Source organism: Barbus barbus (assembly GCF_936440315.1).
Source record: "Barbus barbus genome assembly, chromosome: 44".
Classification (NCBI taxonomy): domain Eukaryota; kingdom Metazoa; phylum Chordata; class Actinopteri; order Cypriniformes; family Cyprinidae; genus Barbus; species Barbus barbus.
This window is the reverse complement of record NC_136722.1, coordinates 10,777,470-10,794,782: the sequence shown is the minus strand read 5'-3', so window position 1 is coordinate 10,794,782 and position 17,313 is coordinate 10,777,470. Positions and strand designations below refer to the sequence as shown.

Below are 17,313 nucleotides of genomic sequence, written 5' to 3'. Positions count from 1 at the left end.
CTGTCCTCCTCCCTTCGGGGAGCCAGACCAGGAGAAGCACAACCGTATGTGTCCAGTGCGAGCACTAGACGCATACATCCACAGGTCCTCCCTGTGGAGAAAGTCGGACCAGCTGCCCGTGTGCTATGGTCCGCCTAAGAGGGGTCTTCCTGCTACGAAGCCCTCCTCTTAGTAGGTGGATTGTGGGTGCCATGGCTTTGGCATACGAGGCCTCTGAGCTCCCCCCGCCGGTGGGAGTCAGAGCGCACTCAACCCGAGGTGTGGCGGCCTCCAAGGCCTTCTGGGCAGGTGTTCCATGCAGGACATCTGCAACGCAGCTGGGTGGTCCACGCCCCTGACTTTCGTTAGGTTCTATGACCTCGACATCCGAGCCACTCCCGGCTCCTCTGTCCTTTCGTCCTGACACCAGGCAGGGACTTGTCAGTCTGGCGGCGTTGGTATCTCGTTCCCATATGCGTTTCAACGCAGCTCCAAGTTCCTGGAAGGGAACGTCTCAGGTTACGTATGTAACCATGGTTCCCTGAAGGGAACGAGACGCTGCGTCGTGTTGCCACACTTCCGGCATCCCTGCCAGAGCTTGCTTCATGACTTGAAGCTGAAGCCGGCTCTGCCGCACGTGCTTATATGCTTCCTGGTCGTGACGTCACCCCGCCCGTGACGCCTCGCCCTTGTTTGACTGATTACACATCATATTCAGAGCCTGGTCACGCTGAAGGCGTTCCCATATGCGTTTCGACGCAGCGTCTCGTTCCCTTCAGGGAACCATGGTTACATACGTAACCTGAGACGTTTGTTTCCGTTGTGTTGCAGCTAATTTAATTGTGCTGCAGCTTGTTTCTGTTGTTTTGCGGCTTGTGTCTGTTGTGTTTTAGTTTGTTTCCGTTGTGTTGCAGCTAATTTCATTGTGCTGCGGCTTGTTTCCCCTGTGCTAATTTCATTGTGTTGTGGAGATTTCATTGTGTTGTGCACTACTGGGCCACCGTAAGAACCTGGCAGTGAACAGTTCTTTAAAGAACCAGCCTAAAAAACATTTGTAAAGTATAAAGAAACTTTTGTGCTTTTGAAAGGTTTCATAGATGTTAAAAGGAACCACGGATGCCAATAAATAATCTTTATTTTTAAGAGTGTAGGCAAATAATTCAGGAAATATATTCACAGCCTATCTATAGAGTCTGAAGCCAGTTAGATAAAGCTTCACTTTTCCTAACCAAATATGGCACCCTTTACCACTAAAGCAGACACTGCACATCAACAAATTTGATACATGCCGGATTTTACAGTAATAACATAAATATATCTTTAATTGCCTCGATTTTTGGGTCGGACTGCAAGTCTAAGGCATACCAGTGCCAAAAATGTCTTCTGAATCATCTCGTTCACCATAAAAGGATCGAATCACCTTCAAAAGCCCACATCAATGCACTTCTGTAATTGAAATTATGAACCTGATGCTACTGCTGAGTTATACAACTCCAGATGTTCTCGCATCAAATTAAATTACTTTCATATCATCAGTCAGTGCTTTGCCATTAAGGGTAAGATGGTGGGTTACAGGTTATAGAAATGCAGCAGGTGGGCAGCACGGAAATTAAAGTGTCATTAAAACGTATGAATCAGTCACAGTCACAATACTGGCTTCAATGCCAGTTTTTCATGTATAACTTCAGGTATGGGCTTAGCTTTATTGAGAAAGTATTAGAGATATTACAATTCTGATCATTAACATTACCATATTATGGCAGATAAAAAAATATATATATATATAATGAACAAAAGTATTGGGACCATTACATCAACAGGAAGTTGATGTTTTGGAGTTTTTGCCCATCCAGTATATGGGCCAGTCAAGTTCTTCCACACCAAACTCATCCAACCAATGTTTTCATGCACCATGCTTTGAGCACCGGGACAGTCATATTGGAATAGAAAAAGGCCTTCCACAAACTGCTCCCAAAAAACTTGGTAGCAGAGCATTGTTCAGAATTTCTTGGTATGCTGAAGCATTAAGATTTCCCTTCACGGGAAGTAAGGGGCTCAACCTAACCCATGAAAAACAGCCCCTATTCCATTACTCCACCAAACTGTACAGTTGGCACAATGCAGTCAAGCAGGTAATGTTCTTCTGGCATTCACCAAACCTAGTCTCATCTATCAGACTGCCAAACAGAGAAGCGTGATTTGTTAGTCCACAGAACAGGTTTCCACTGCTCCAGAGTCCAGTGGCAACATCCGAAGCTTGGAATTTTACTTGTTGATATGAAGTTTGCACGCAGCTGCTCAGCCATGGAAACCCATTCCAAGAAGCTCCCGCCGCACAATTTTATGTTGAGATTATTGGCAGTGGAAGTTTATAACTCTTCAGCTGAGCATTGGAGACTTTTAGCTTCAGCACTCTGTGATCTCACTCCATGACTACTGGTCCTAAATGCTTCCACCTTTCACATAGTAAACTGTGAAATATCTAGCAGAGATGAAATGTGCTTGATTTTTATGCAGATGTGCAAAGCTTGCCACATCTTGCCACAAAGCTTGCAATATTTATACACTTATTAAGTACTTATTTCAGTTTTTCCTTTTTAATAAATTTGCAAAGTTGTCACAAACCTGTTTTTTGGTTTGTAATTATGGTGTATGGAGTGCAGATTGTTGTGAAAAAAGTAATTTAAAGCAGTTTAACATAAGGCAGCGACATAATTAAAAAAACAAGGGGTATGCTTTCGCAAGGCACTGTATATATATTGAATCTACAGATTCTTGTAGATCTTGTTGAACTCAGTGGGGTGGTGGTAGCACTTCTAACCAGTAATCTGACTTCTGGTCAAGTCACTAGGGCTTCAACATAATAACCATGCAAACTTCTAGTTGGAAGCAAGGTTATTATTGAAGTAGATCCCACTGATATAAAAGATGAAATGGATGCATCACGGACGCTTACATCACCTGCATATGAAGCAAATTTTGAAGTGATTTATGGCATGACTGCTGAGCAGTTGGCATATAGATGCTGAACGCTGCTGCCCATGATCAAAGCAAAACCTCACAGAGAGATGCATGTGTGCCCAGCGCTGGCAGGATGAGAAATCCAAGCACGAGTTCTTTTATCAGCTCGTCTCCATTCATCTCAAAACGAAGGTCAGAAAACATCAATGGGAGTTATTTGAAGAAATAACAGAGCCTGTGATCTGAATCTAGGTATGCTGGTATTTCTAGCCAAGGTTAGAAACCAGGTGAGAGACAGACAAACAGAAAGAGAAACAGACGGGCAGTGAGCACAGGGGCTTAGAGGGTAGGAGGAAACAGAAAGAGTATGATTAAATAAAGACAGAGGGAAAACTGAAACGGGCATGAAAAAGAGGGATAAGGTGATGGTCTCCAAGGGTCTACAACTAAAACAAAACATTCAGAAAATCTTGACTGCCAGCTAAAAATGATACAATAAGTGTTATGTTGTATTTATTTTTACATACTATATAAAAATGAAAAAATAAAATAAAATCTTATTACCAGAAGTGGGAAATGTCAAAATAAACAATGAAATGCAGATGAGTGATTTCTTTCCAAAAATGTTTAATTACTTAAATTACAAAAACAACATCTTTTTCATTTTTGTATCTCTCTGGTTGAATAGCATCAATAAAAAGAGATGCAAAAAAATGTACAAATAAAATCAAAACAAAAAACGTTGATACCAGAATGGGAAACGTGACCTAAATTAAGTTACTAAGGTTACTATATTTAAACAAATGTAATTATTAAAAAGTATACTAAAAAGTGAAACAAAGTAAATATTGATATCCTCATGTATTTTATTTCCTAAAAACTAATTTTTAAAATACATTTAAACAAAATGTTTAGTTGCTTCCTATTTTTAAATTCTTACTTTCTATTTTCAAATTCTAAAAAAACTTTATAGGCAAAAAAAGCAAACAGGCAGTAAATAAAATAAAATAACATTTTCAGTCGGTTAGTTTGAGAACAAATGTTGGTTTGTAGTCACTAAAAAAAAATTTATTTAAAGTGATAAACTGAGCAATTCCAAGATTATATAAAATAAATGTATTTTTAAGAAATATATATACTGTAGTTTGTACATTTTTTCCTACAATAACTTTGGTAATGAAGTCAACACAGCAATAGTAAAAGTTAAAAGTTATTATTTACACTGAGAAGGTCATAAGCTCTGAAGTATACAAGCAGGGTGGAAGACTATGGTACAGTATGTTTCACTCAGTCTCATATGAAGTGATAGGATGAATGGGGTTCATAAATGCTCAGGACTCATCCCTAACATGAGCTCTACCTACTGCCCTCCGATCTCCCAGACTGCTTTGCAGCTCACAGGCTCAGCACAAAAGGCCCTTTATGATGTTCACCTGACATGCGGCGAAGAGCAACATTCCCACAGAGATTGGCTTCACTGCTCCACCTCTTCTCTCCCTTTCGTCCTCTCCGAATCGCTGTCCCCAGCCTGGGGAGTGAACGCTAGCTGGCAGGGCTCCGGTTGCTCGACCAAAGGGGGATTTGGGGAAAGATCCATCTCTGGGTTCGTCTAAAGCTGATGCTACTTGCGCCAAACAAGTCACCCAGCTGACCAAGAGAGGCTCAAGAGTTTAACCAGATCACTGAAGGTTACTAAATAATCTGTCAGATGTCAGATCAGTCAACAGGAAAACCTTTGTTCTGGGTTTTAATGCGGCTTTGGCAGTGCACTTTAACAAAAGCATCAGTTCACCCCAAAATTCTGTCACCTGTCATCATTAAATCCATATGGCTTTCGTTCTTATGTGGAACATAAAAGAGGAAATTCTGAAGAATATGCTAGCTGTTCTTTTCCATGCAATGAAAGGTGACTCACACTTTCAAGCTTAAAGCATTGGATCTTTTCATTCATTTCATTTGATTTCGACAAGTGTAAAGAGGTGCTTAAATTTATTTTGTTACTGGGACATGTCAAAATAAATGTTGAAATTCTGATTTTTGTGATTTATTTTCAAATAAATTAAAATAAAATAAAAGCTTTAGAAAAAATACAAAAAATACTTTTAGAGAGTAACAAAATTATTTATAAATAATCCATGCTATAATGGGTAACAGGTTTTAATTGTTGCCTAAATAAAGTTTTGGACCAAACGTTGGTTTGTAGTTAATGAAAAATGTTTATATCCCTCAAATGAATGAATTGTTCTTTTGAGTTGGATCTCTTCAATGAATCAACTAATCCAGTTCAACAAAGTGGAATGATTTGTTCTCACATTATATTCATCTTGATCTCGTGTTCAGGTCAGTCACTCAATGTGGCCACAACCACTAACAGCTAACTGAAGGGGAAGATTATGAATGAATAACGACTTAAATTTAGGTCTGTTCCTCAAACAAGCCATGCTTAGCAGTTTTTATACAACATCTGGGAATCAGAGTACACAGATTTTTACTGGGTTAAACATAATGAGTGCTTTAAATGTTAGATAAATGGCCTTTTCCTGTCTAAATTTGTGATTCTTGGCTGGAATAAGCTGGACCACAAATTATCCCAATAAATAATTGGTACAGAATAAGCAGGAAGACACTTCATGCAAAAAATCAAAGTCTGGCAATGTGAGACTAATTTATATGTAGCACAAAATGGGATTCAGCTATCATTACAGGCCAAAGAAACCTAATCTGATGGTATTTAGGACTATTTTTCTAATGATCATGAACATCTCTGCATGACTCAAGACAACGGACTACCTAAGAGCCCACTTAAAAGGTAAGTGTGGGCACAAACTCAGCCAAAATGTGAAGCTCAACTACAGAAAATAACAGCATTTCACTAAAGAGAATGAGAAAGAGAGAGCATATGTTATGCATTACTCAAACAACTCCATTATTTCTGCCCTACTTCCATCACATGTGGCCTGAGACAACAGGGAAATTAACAGCAAACAAACTAATTTTCTCCAACCCTCTCTGCATCAGCACTGCTTCCAAAATGCCAATATACTGATGCCCTATCTAATTTTCAACCTCTGGCCAAATTCCATCAATCAAATCTCTTTACTCTCAGAGGCCCCATGTGTCTAGTTGGGGCCCAACAAGAGCAAAAGACCTGAATGAACCAATCTCAACTGAAAGTCAACGCCAAATACAGCCCGTGCTAGGTCTTTATTTTTACAAGGCATTATTAACTTCTCCATTAAGAGTTTCGAGATCAGAATCAGGATTTAGAGGAAACATACGCATGAATAACCACACGACAATGAATACCACATCTGTAGTGTAGAACAACTGCTTTAGGAAACTGATTGAACATCGGTTCTTGTTGTGGCTTTCCCAAACAGTTTCAGGTGTTTCTGCTGCTCCAATGCCAACGGAAAGGGCCTCATAGGGGCTTTCATAACAGCTCCGTCAGGTCCAAATTGAATCACAAACATGGTCTGATTTAAACATGTCCTTTGGCACTGAGGATAGCATGTCTGCTGCTCTGATTAGAAACAGTAAGGTGTTTGCCAATAAGCGCACACTATTTTGCACAAAAGCATCTGCCAACAAACATGAAAGTCTGGAATCTGTGTTTCAGAGCTAAAGACGCAGCTCAGCGGTTTTGTTTTGCTTTTGGTACATTCAGGTTTTCATTACCAACCCACATCGTTCAGCGCATTGTCTCAATGAAACACGTATTTCCTGCCTTTCTCCATTATACACTCAAATCCTCCTGATAGAAGACACCAAGGAATGGGGGGGATCAAGCCAGGCGGGATTCTTATCAGGGTATTTGAGGGGGAAAAGGGTTTGAATGTGGAGTGATTCACACAGGCAGGTCGCCTCATCCCTCACAGCTGGCCCTTTAAGTGAAACCTGCTGTTTCCCCCCCGTGTTTACGTTTGGCTGCCTCACTCTTCTTCATCGGGTTTCAGACTACAGGAAAGCTCTGAGCAAAAACAAAGGCTTTTTCAAAGGCAACCTCAGCAGGTTAAGATAAAATGTTTTTACTGTCCAATATGAAAAGCACCTGCTGCTAAATTAAGTGGGTCGGCTAAGGGCGAGGTACTGGAGGGGGCTTTTCAGTCACTGGCTTGGTTTTCTTTAAAGTGTAGAAGAGATTGAGGACACACACATTGGGGATCGGGAAAGGTACAATTAATCGGAAATTATCAAAAATAACTGAGATTATGAATAATTGCCAATTACAGCATTCCACTTTGTTCGACTCCTGCTTCTATTTACAACGTTTTAACAGAAATCTAATAAAAAGTCCCATTAAATTGTATAATTTTAGTGTATAAATTCCATTACTGCCGCATACTAAATTACCATACATACAAACACACTTTTGTTTATTTTATATTTTGTATAACACATAAATACACTACTGTTTAAAAGTTTGGGGTCGGTTCGATTTTTCATTTTTTGGGAGAAATTAATACTTTTATTTACCAAGGATGCAAAAATTGATCAAAAGTGAAAGTAAGTACTTTTATAATGTTTCAAAAGGTTTCCATTTCAAAGAATCCTGAAAAAATGCTTCACATTTTACACAATAATATTAAGCAGCACAACAGATTTCAACATTAATTATAATAAGAAATGTTTTTAGAGCACCAATCAGCATATTAGAATGATTTCTGAAGAATCATGCGAAACAAAAAGCTTTGAAATACAAAAAACAAAACAAACAAAAAAAACATTATTTTGAATGTAAAAATAATATTTCACAATATTACTTTTTTTTTTTTTTTATGAAATAAATGCATCCTTGGTCAAACTAAGAGACTTCAAATGCATGGAAAAATCTTACCAAACTTAAACTTTTGAAGTGTTGTGTGTATAACAAATAAAGTTATTTTCTTTTTTGGACAAACAGAGCCGTAGAAGACAAATCAGCTAAAGACAGGTTGTTATCCTTTGTCTGCAATGGTATACAGACAGGAAAAGGGAAATGTAACTGCGAGAAATGACTTCCCTGGCCTGTAGGATCATCAATGACAGAAGCAGGCACTTCCACATTTCCGCAGTCTCGTCCAGATGGACAAACAGTGGAAGCCAAGCAGATCAATTTTAGGCTCCGCGAGAGTTATTATGAAATTTGAGGTCTGGTTCTCTGGGTAGAGCTAGCAGTGGAGAGCAAGCGCGAGAGATAAACAGATCTGTAAAATCACTTCATTTATTCCATACCTGGAAGCCTTGAATGTGGGCTAAGTACTCCAGCTGCTGGGAAGGCTGGATGGAGCCACAGGCCAAAGCAGGTGCTTTTCCCTTCAAGATCAGGGCCTCTGCGGTGGGCGAAGTACCGCTCAGCAGCAGCTCTCTTGCGATGGTAGCGGTGTTGCCCACCGACGGGGTGTAGAATGGTCCTGTGGACCCTTGACCAATGTCTTTGGGTGTCAGGTAGTTTCCAGGGGCACCGGGGACTCCCTTATTCCGGCTCGCTTCCATTTCTTGATACACATCCGGGGAGAGGTGAAGAATTCCTTTTTGTGCTATATAGGGGTGGAAAAAGACACAGTCATTGCTCAGCTGTGTACACGTTTCTATTCTTAATATTGAAAAGGTCATGAAATAAAATATAAAATAAATACAAGTAAAAAAAATTAAATGGATATTAATAAATTACATATATGTTAAATATTTATGTATTAATACAATCCTTGCTGAAAAAAAGTATTAATAAAAACTATATATTTATATAACAGTTATTTCTGGTTCTCGAATCTGATTGGCTGAGAGGAGTGCGATATTCAAGTGATATCGGAACTCCAACCGTTTCACTCCTCCTGCAGTATTTCTCATGGCGAGTGTCATGGCGGATGCCCAAATTTGATAAATAATAGTGTTTTTGTGTCACAGAATGTAGTTTTAAGAGTTTTTTTTTTAGGTGAGAATGTACTTGGTTATAAGAAATGTTCCTTATGCACCAAATCAGCATATTATAATACTTTCCGTAGGATCATATAATACTGAAGACAGGAGTAATGTAAAACTAATAAATAATAAAAAACATAAAAAAAACTTACTGACCCCAAGCTTTTGAATGGTTCAAACTATATTAATAATAAAAACAAAATAAAAAAAATAAAGAAATAAATAAAATAATACAGATGAGCTATTGCTTTTCTGAGTGATCTGACCTGATTGGTGATAAAACAGTAGGGTATTTTCCCCAAAAGAGAACGTGTGTGTATTTTAAACATCTGTTTAAAGTAGTTTTGTCATTTTTTATATGTAGATTACAGCATTATAAATGACTTTCAAGTTGACAGACACAGACAAAAAGCCAAATTCTTCTTCACAGAAGACAATACACAGTGACAACAAGAGAAGAGGAGAGGAACAGAGCAGCTGTAGCGAACGTCCTCATCTATGCACACATTCTGCTTCCTGTTTGCGTTTGCTGTCCTAAATGAAGTTTCCAAAAGCAGCCGGCTGTTCTCCACAATTTCTGACAACCCAGAACAAGCAACAACTGATTTAACTTAGTGTTCGGGCCATAAAACTGGTAAATATTATCCCAGAAAATTGTGAGAAATGTAAATAGGCAGTTCCTCTAAGCGCCGCAGTGTGCCGTTGACGCAACCCTTTAATTCACGGAGAGAGAATGTAAATGAAAACCAGCAGTTTGGAGTTCCCGTCGGCCATTTCAACAAGGCTGACTGGCAAAGAAGGCAACAGACATTGAATTTTTTAAATCTTACATGACAACTTGCATTTCGCATTACACAAATCAGCATCCAGAGAAAAATGCATACTTAACATGGAATAAAACGAGAGGTGTGAGCCAGAATGACATCAATTTGGGAATTACGACAAAAAGCACATAAACGCTAAGAAAAAACAATACCACCACCCCATCGGCACCCTCATTTCTCTTTCTTTTTTCCCTTCTCCCTCTCTTTCCCCGTTCCAACAGGTTCCACCCAGTATAATGGGCTGAATTTGAGAACGGTGGGCTGGAGATTGGCCAGCTCATGGCCCAAGCTGTGATTTAAAACAGATAACACACAAGGCCCAACTGTAAATCAACACGATGAAGCAATGCTCCAAGACACTAAACACTAACACACTGACATATTCGTACACACACGAGCAAAGAGCGGTCTTACACATTCAGTTTTCGTGGAATCCTGCTCTACTTCTCTTTTTAACACACAAACAGACTCTTTCTCACACGCACACTCACAAAAAAATTATGGCTGCTGAAATGCTTCTGAGATCTTGTGTTTTTTTGGAACCTCAATTAAGAAGATGTGTTGCTTTTCTGGGACATAACGCAACGCTGAGACCTCCCATACGTCCCTTAATCCATCCTTCCCGCCTCATTTCCTTCATCCGTTTATTACTCCACACACAAATTATAACACATATGCCATGTATCTCCATGGGATTGTACATTCAGAAGAATGCATAGTGGGATTAAAACCCAAACTTGTAGGATACCAGTGCAGGAAATTGATTAATAATGCCTGACACATTGTCTTGTTACTTTAAATACAGCATGTTACATGATCCCTGAGACCATATGGACGTGACTCAATGTGCAATTTCACTACATTTAATTTTTGTTACAAAGTCTTGCTCATTTTGTGCCATTACACTCTTGAGACGGATCCAACCCTGGGCATTTAGCTCTATATGTCACTTTGAAGACATTTCAGCAACAAAGTATGAGGGTGCTAAAGGCATTTTTAAACCTTTAAGGTTGATTTTTATTAAAACAAACACATTTCCACTTTTTTTGGTAAAAAGTAGACGTAACAAATGAAAACTTTCTTGGAAACTTTTAACCTTGTGCCAAAATGTAGCAAATAAAAAACATGAAAATCCATCATAAAAATATCCAGTACATAAAAATGGTAACAAACCATATTTACAAAGCTGAGTGAGAATGTAAATGAAAACGAGCAGTTTGAAGTTTCCACTGGCATATCAACAAGGCAGAGAGGCAATTTACAATTTTTTTTAATTTTTAAAATTTTAAACTTGCATTTCGCATTATGCAATGAGTTTGTTGCCCTAATTCAATTAAGTGTACTTGTTTAACAAAGAGAAAAGAGTATAAGTGATGAAATACGAAGAAACTCATTAAAAATCAAGGTAAATATCACTAGTAAGCAGTATATTATTGTGGATCATTTCCAAACTGTAACTTTGATTATGCAAAATGTGTGTAAATATTATGTCATTGTATTTGGGATTTATGAAATCTTATTCCAAAAAAAAGTTTAAAATGCAATTTTCATCTCAATTTCTACTTTAGTACACAATTAAATTTTTGAGATGTGGTGAAAATTTGAGATGTGGTGAAAATGATCAAAAAATATAACATTGACAAAATTCTCCTTTGATGCATGTGCACACGTTTGGACAACATGGCCAAAAATGTGCACAATTCAAGAAACACCCAAGAATGCAGAGCTAAGGATTTAAATCATAGCTCTTGCATAATCAAAATATAGCTGATATAAATCTGCACACTTAGCAGCGATGGACAAGGTCCCATAAATCTGCTTTAGAGAACCTGGTTCTGTGTTCACAAGGGTGGAAAGGAAAAACTTAGTTCGCAGGTCACTGACATGTACATCTGCTCTGAATTGAGTTTACACCCCTTAAGAGACGTTGATTCTCTCCCTGGCAGATCTCAGGAACCGTAAATTAACCAGCATTATTCTGACATTAAAGACTCTACGGTTGAGAAAGTCTGTGAAGTCAATTAGGAGATAGATGGAGTCTAAAAACACAACAGCGCGATAAAAGCTGGAGAATGGATCCTCTCCAAAACAGAGCAAAGGCCAAAAGAAAAACAGACAGATGAAGAAAGAGATGGATAATTGTGTTTTAACATGAAAACTTTATACTGTAATGAAAAGTGTGTCCAAATGCATATTTTGCATATGCCGTTTCAGATGCAGCATATTATGTATAATTAACCGATTCAGCACTGAAACAGATGTCAACAAAAAACAGAAGCTTAAAGGGATAGTTCACTCAAAAATGCTAATTCTGTCATTAATTACTCACCCTCATGTCGTTCCAAACCTGTAAGACCTTCATTCGTCTTTGGAACACATATTAAGATATTTTTGATGAAATCCAAGAGCTTTCTGACCCTCCATAGACAGCAAGGCTCCTACCACGTTTCAAGGTCCAGAAAGGTACCAAAAACATCGACAAAATAGTCCATGTAACATCAGTGGTTGAACCGTAATTTTATGAAGCTACGAGAATACTTTTTGTTGTGAAAAAAAATAAAATAAATTTATTCAACAATTCTTCTCCTCCGTGTCACCCTAGTGCCATTTTGGAAAGTCTCACGATGCATGCATGTTCTACATCAGCAGCACCACGCACTTACGTTGTTTATTTGCAGATAAAAGCACACTCATGCTTTGTGGTATTTGCGTCATAAAATTACGGTTGAACCAGTGATGTCACATGGACTGTTTTGTCAATGTTCTTGGTACCTTTCTGTGCCTTGATCGTGGTAGGATCCTTGCTGTCTATGGAGGGCCAGAAAGCTCTCGGATTTCATCAAAAATATCTTAATATGTGTTCCAAAGACGAATGAAGGTCTTACAGGTTTGGAACGACATGAGGGTGAGTAATTAATGACAGAATTAGCATTTTTGAGTGAACTATCCCTTTAAGCTTCTGTTTTTGTTGACATCTGTTTCAGTTTGTGTTCCGAAGACGAAGGAAGGTCTTACAGATTTGGAATGACATGAGGGTGAGTAATTAATGACTTTCAGTCTTCACTTACTCACCCAGAAGTTGCTCCGAACCTGTATTTATTCTTTCTTCTGTTGAACACAATAAAAGATATTTTGCAGAATGCGGAAAATCATGCAGTTTTTGGTTGCCATTGCCATATATGTTTTTCATTTCTTCAATCATATTATTTGGGACCTATGCAACAAAACAGTTTTATCTTTTCAACTTGATTTCTTTGCTTTCGATATACTTAAAAATATCCATTCTACTAGATTCAGTTATTTAGGGTGAATGTTAACCAAGTAATCAAGCACTTGAAAATTAATTTAGCTGAAACTGTAGTTCTGCTTTACTTGGAACTTAATAAGGAGAGTAACAAATGATGAAATTAAGTGTTACTGTATGTGTTTTTGAGCAATATGAGAAAAGGGGGAGACTTGATAGTGTTATGTTGAGATTATGTTCTATTATGTTGGAATAATTAGAAGCATTTCGGTTACACTGGGTTACCATTGTGGAGAAGAGAGGAGCATTAACTTATGCTGTGGACCGGTATAGCACAAGTTATTACTGCTTTGCTCAAGGAAAGTTTAATGCTTAGCATTTAGCATGCTAACATGTGCTATTGGTAGCTAATAGCATGCTAGCTACATAGTACCTACATCTTTTAATTCATTCAATATATGAAATTGGATTAATTAATCCTGCCAGGGAACCATATAAAATCATTTTGAGGCAACTTAATTGGGTCACTTAAAAATGACTTCATTCCACGATGTTGAAATTACGCAAAATAATTATGTTTAACTTAATTGATTCATGTGGGACCGATGTAGCCTACATGACTAAATTAGTGCTGTCAAAATTAGCGCGTTAACGCAGGCGATTAATTTTTTCAGTTTAACACATTAAAATTATTTAACGCCGTTAACACAGGGCGAAGCCTAGGGTTGGCCACCCCACTCATAACTGCTGTTTCTATCGCTTTTTTTCTTGACAAAGTGCATTTATTTAGTCGCAGAATGTCTTTACAAGCACATCAATCCGGAGACGTTTCAGACGCGTGCTCCAGCTTCACTTCAGCGGCAGGCGCAAGTCAAACAGCGCGGTAATCGGCGCACGCTAAAGCCTGTATCAATTCATATCAAAGCGCGAAATAAACTACGTACATGCAGTGTCGTGGTCAGTTACAGCATGAAGTTAACAAAAAGGCGATTAAAGCTGCCTTAAAACTGTGCGTGCATGTAATATTGTAATATGTAATATACATTAAGAACGTGTCTATGAAATGGTTTTCAAAACTGTCCTGGAGCATCCCAGCACTGTCTCTCTCATATAACACACCCAATTCAACTGGTCAGTTCATTAGTAGAGACTAAAATGGGTCAGAAAAGGTAAAGAGATTTGGGAGAAACCATGACGCGTGTCAGATCCGCTTCATGTTCAGCAGCGACATCTCTTAAAGAAATAGCAGCCAAAACAACATAAACAGCTGTTGTGATGTCTTTTCATCAAGAATAAAAAAAAAGAGGGTCGCGATTAATTTCAGAAAAAAAGTGCAATTAATTAGTTCATGTTTTTTAATCGATTGACAGCACTAGATTAAATCTAAACCCAATCAACATTTCTGGCTTAATGCTGATTAGCGCAAACAATCTTTACAAAAAGCAAAAATTCTGATTGTTTTTCTTCACACTAAAATCATGTTACATGTTGTGACTAAGTGTTTTAACGCTTACAAAATGACCCCATTTACTTTCAAACTAAGTGCAAAAATTTACAGTTTTAATAAAAAGAGGGACAAAGGAAAAAATGATTTCAACTTGAACTGAACCCAAAATAATAATTTAAGCAACATTTAGTTTGCAAATACTACAATAATGTAAGTCAAGGAGGAATTCTCAACAACATATTCTAAGTTAAGCTTTCTCTCCTAATTTTAAACTTCCGTTTCTTTAAAAAAAAAAAGAGAAGGCTTTTAAGGACAGACAACAGACTATTTAGAAAAAGTTAAGTGGTTCAAGCTGAATTAACTGTAGAATTGTAAGAAAGAAAATGAACTGCTTGCAGAAAGCACTATAATAAAGATTTTTCCATCAGCCATGTGTGCAAGTTCCACGAATGTCACAACATAGTTGGGTCAAATATGCTCCAACATTAGACCACGAGTGATCTGATTTAGAGATGATTTAGAGAAACTGTTGTTTTCATAGATTCATCCAAAACACTACTTCAAATCAAGCAACAAAACTGCTTAATTACACAATGCGGTCATTGAAAATTCACTGGATGCTGGTCAAATCACTCTGCTTCACTCTACTGTTTTAGCATTTGACAATGATTTAAATAGTTTTTTTTATCATGCAATTTCATATAATCCTAAACTCAAGTGTCAAGTAGTGCCAGATCGGCATATTTCCAGAGCAGAAAAAAAGACTGGTCTGGAAAAATTTAATCAGGACCCAATAATGCCAGAGGCCAGTGGTGTAATAATGTCCACAAGTTCACAACAACAACTACAACTCAGTCTAGCAAGACTGATGCAAACCAAAACTAGATCACTGCCATTATAATCACAAAGCTGTTTACAGAGATGCTCAATTGACAGACACTCTGTGTATGTCTTAATTCTGTTTGTTTTCTCAATCTGTCTAAAATGATTTTATTTATAAATATCATATGTGTGAATTGACTGCTATGATTTTTATTCATTACACAACTTCTAACCACATCAAAGCAGCTTGTGATTGCATAAGACAGTGATTTGAATTACTTAAGATGTTAAAATATATTGGCAAAGCTCATAAACAAAGACAGAGATGTGCTATGTTTGTTTGCAGGCAGGCTATGCAGGAACGTTGCCAGTTACATCATTTCTCATCTCTCAAAGTCAGAGCTGGGAATCATGGGCCGATGTTATGAGAAATTGGGTCCTTCCTCGAAATCAGGTCTTTATCAATTGTTAATAGTTATATCAAGCACACACTAACAACGTCAGTTTAAAATATGTATAGAACTTCTTACTATATAGTAAATAATAAAACAAATAATAATAGAAGAAAAGAACAGTTATCATTAGGCCATCCAATATGTAGATGACTTAGTTTCTCCATCTGAACAGATTTGGAGAAATTCAGCATTACATGACTTACTCACCAATGGATCCTCTGCAGTGAATGGGTGCCGTCAGAAAGAGAGCGATTAAAATATCACAATAATCCACACAATTTATCATTAAGATGGTTTTAACTTCAAACTGTTTCTGGCAATAGAGTCCTCTATCCACACCAGTGCTTTCTCCAGTAAAAAATTAGTCGTCTCGCCTGAATCAGGTGAGAAATATGCACAGCAAACATAAACAGTTTAAATTAATTATAAACAAATAAGTCAGTTGTTTCTTAAAACACATAGCTTTTTATTTGAGGTTTATTGTGATTACTCTCATTCTGACAGCACACATTCGCTGCAGAGGATCCAATTTTTGAGCTAGTGATGTAATGCTAATTATACAACAGTTCTTTCTGGTCCTCGAATCTGATTGGCAGAGAGGAGTGCGATATTTAAGAGATATCGGAACTTCGCCATTTGTACCACTCCGCCTGCAGAATTTTTCATAGGGATTGTCATGGCAAACTATAATAAAAAAAATATATACTGTTTTTGTGTCACGGAATGTAGCTTTAAAGGTCCCATGAAATCAAAATGGAAGTTTTTTGGGTGTTAATATCAATATGTTAGTCTTAAGGTTATCTGTATGCCAGTGTGCTCCAAATTCACATTTAGAAGATATAAGCATTCAAAGCTTGCAGTTCGTCACTTCCGCCAAAACAGTTCAACGATTTTTTTGACGTCACATCGTACTTCATCTTCTCATCAAACTTTCTGTCCAATCAAATGCTCTCTAGAATTCGAAGAACCTGCCCCCTACACTATAAATAGACGCTGAAGCCATGGCTGAAATAGGTGACTTGGTCACAGAATTAATATTTTCTGTATGGTGAATGGCATATAGTGCACCATATAGGGGACAGGGAATGATTCAGACCGTGTTAATATGCTTTCCATTGAGGAAAAAAATAAGTCTAGTTTCGCGCTGTGTCACGTTAAGCATCGCACCGCACACATGCTCCGCTCCGGTCCAGAGACACAATAGCACGGAGCGGATCACATGCGCGAGTCGGCGCAGACCACAAAACATATCTGACCTATTTGAACTCTACACAGAATGCTATATTTTATAGCATTATGAATGAGATTGTGGCTGTCATACCCTGTCAAACGGGACTTTACAGAGGTCAACGGCTCTGAGCGGATTTAGACCAAGCTGTGATATAAACGAACACTATTGGCCATTTTAAAAAGGGGCGCGGCTGCTTGATATGTCCCGCCCTGTCTTCCTGTTTCAGTTAAAGGGGTCCTATTATGCTTTTTCACTTTTTGAATTTTAGTCAGTGTGTAGTGTGTATGTTTGGGCATAAAACGATCTACAAAGTTACAAATCTCAAAGTCCACTCCAAAGGGAGATATTTTGTTTTTAAAAAATCCCTTTTCAAGAACTACAACGAAAGGCTCGTTTGGACTACAAAGTTGCTTTCCTTCATTTATGACATCACAAATTGTAAATCCCAT

The 17,313-nt window shown here is 37.9% G+C and overlaps 1 protein-coding gene across 3 annotated transcripts in view; it reads right to left on the bottom strand.

Annotated features, from left to right (window-relative positions):
- Positions 1-17,313, bottom strand: part of LOC306863531 (double-stranded RNA-binding protein Staufen homolog 2) — a 140,838-nt gene that overhangs the window by 54,210 nt on the left and 69,315 nt on the right. For all 3 annotated transcript variants that reach the window (XM_079406919.1, XM_079406918.1, XM_079406920.1), the window contains exon 12: positions 8,155-8,459. In XM_079406919.1, the coding sequence (XP_079263045.1) occupies positions 8,155-8,459 (305 nt within the window). The remainder of the gene's footprint in view (positions 1-8,154; positions 8,460-17,313) is intronic.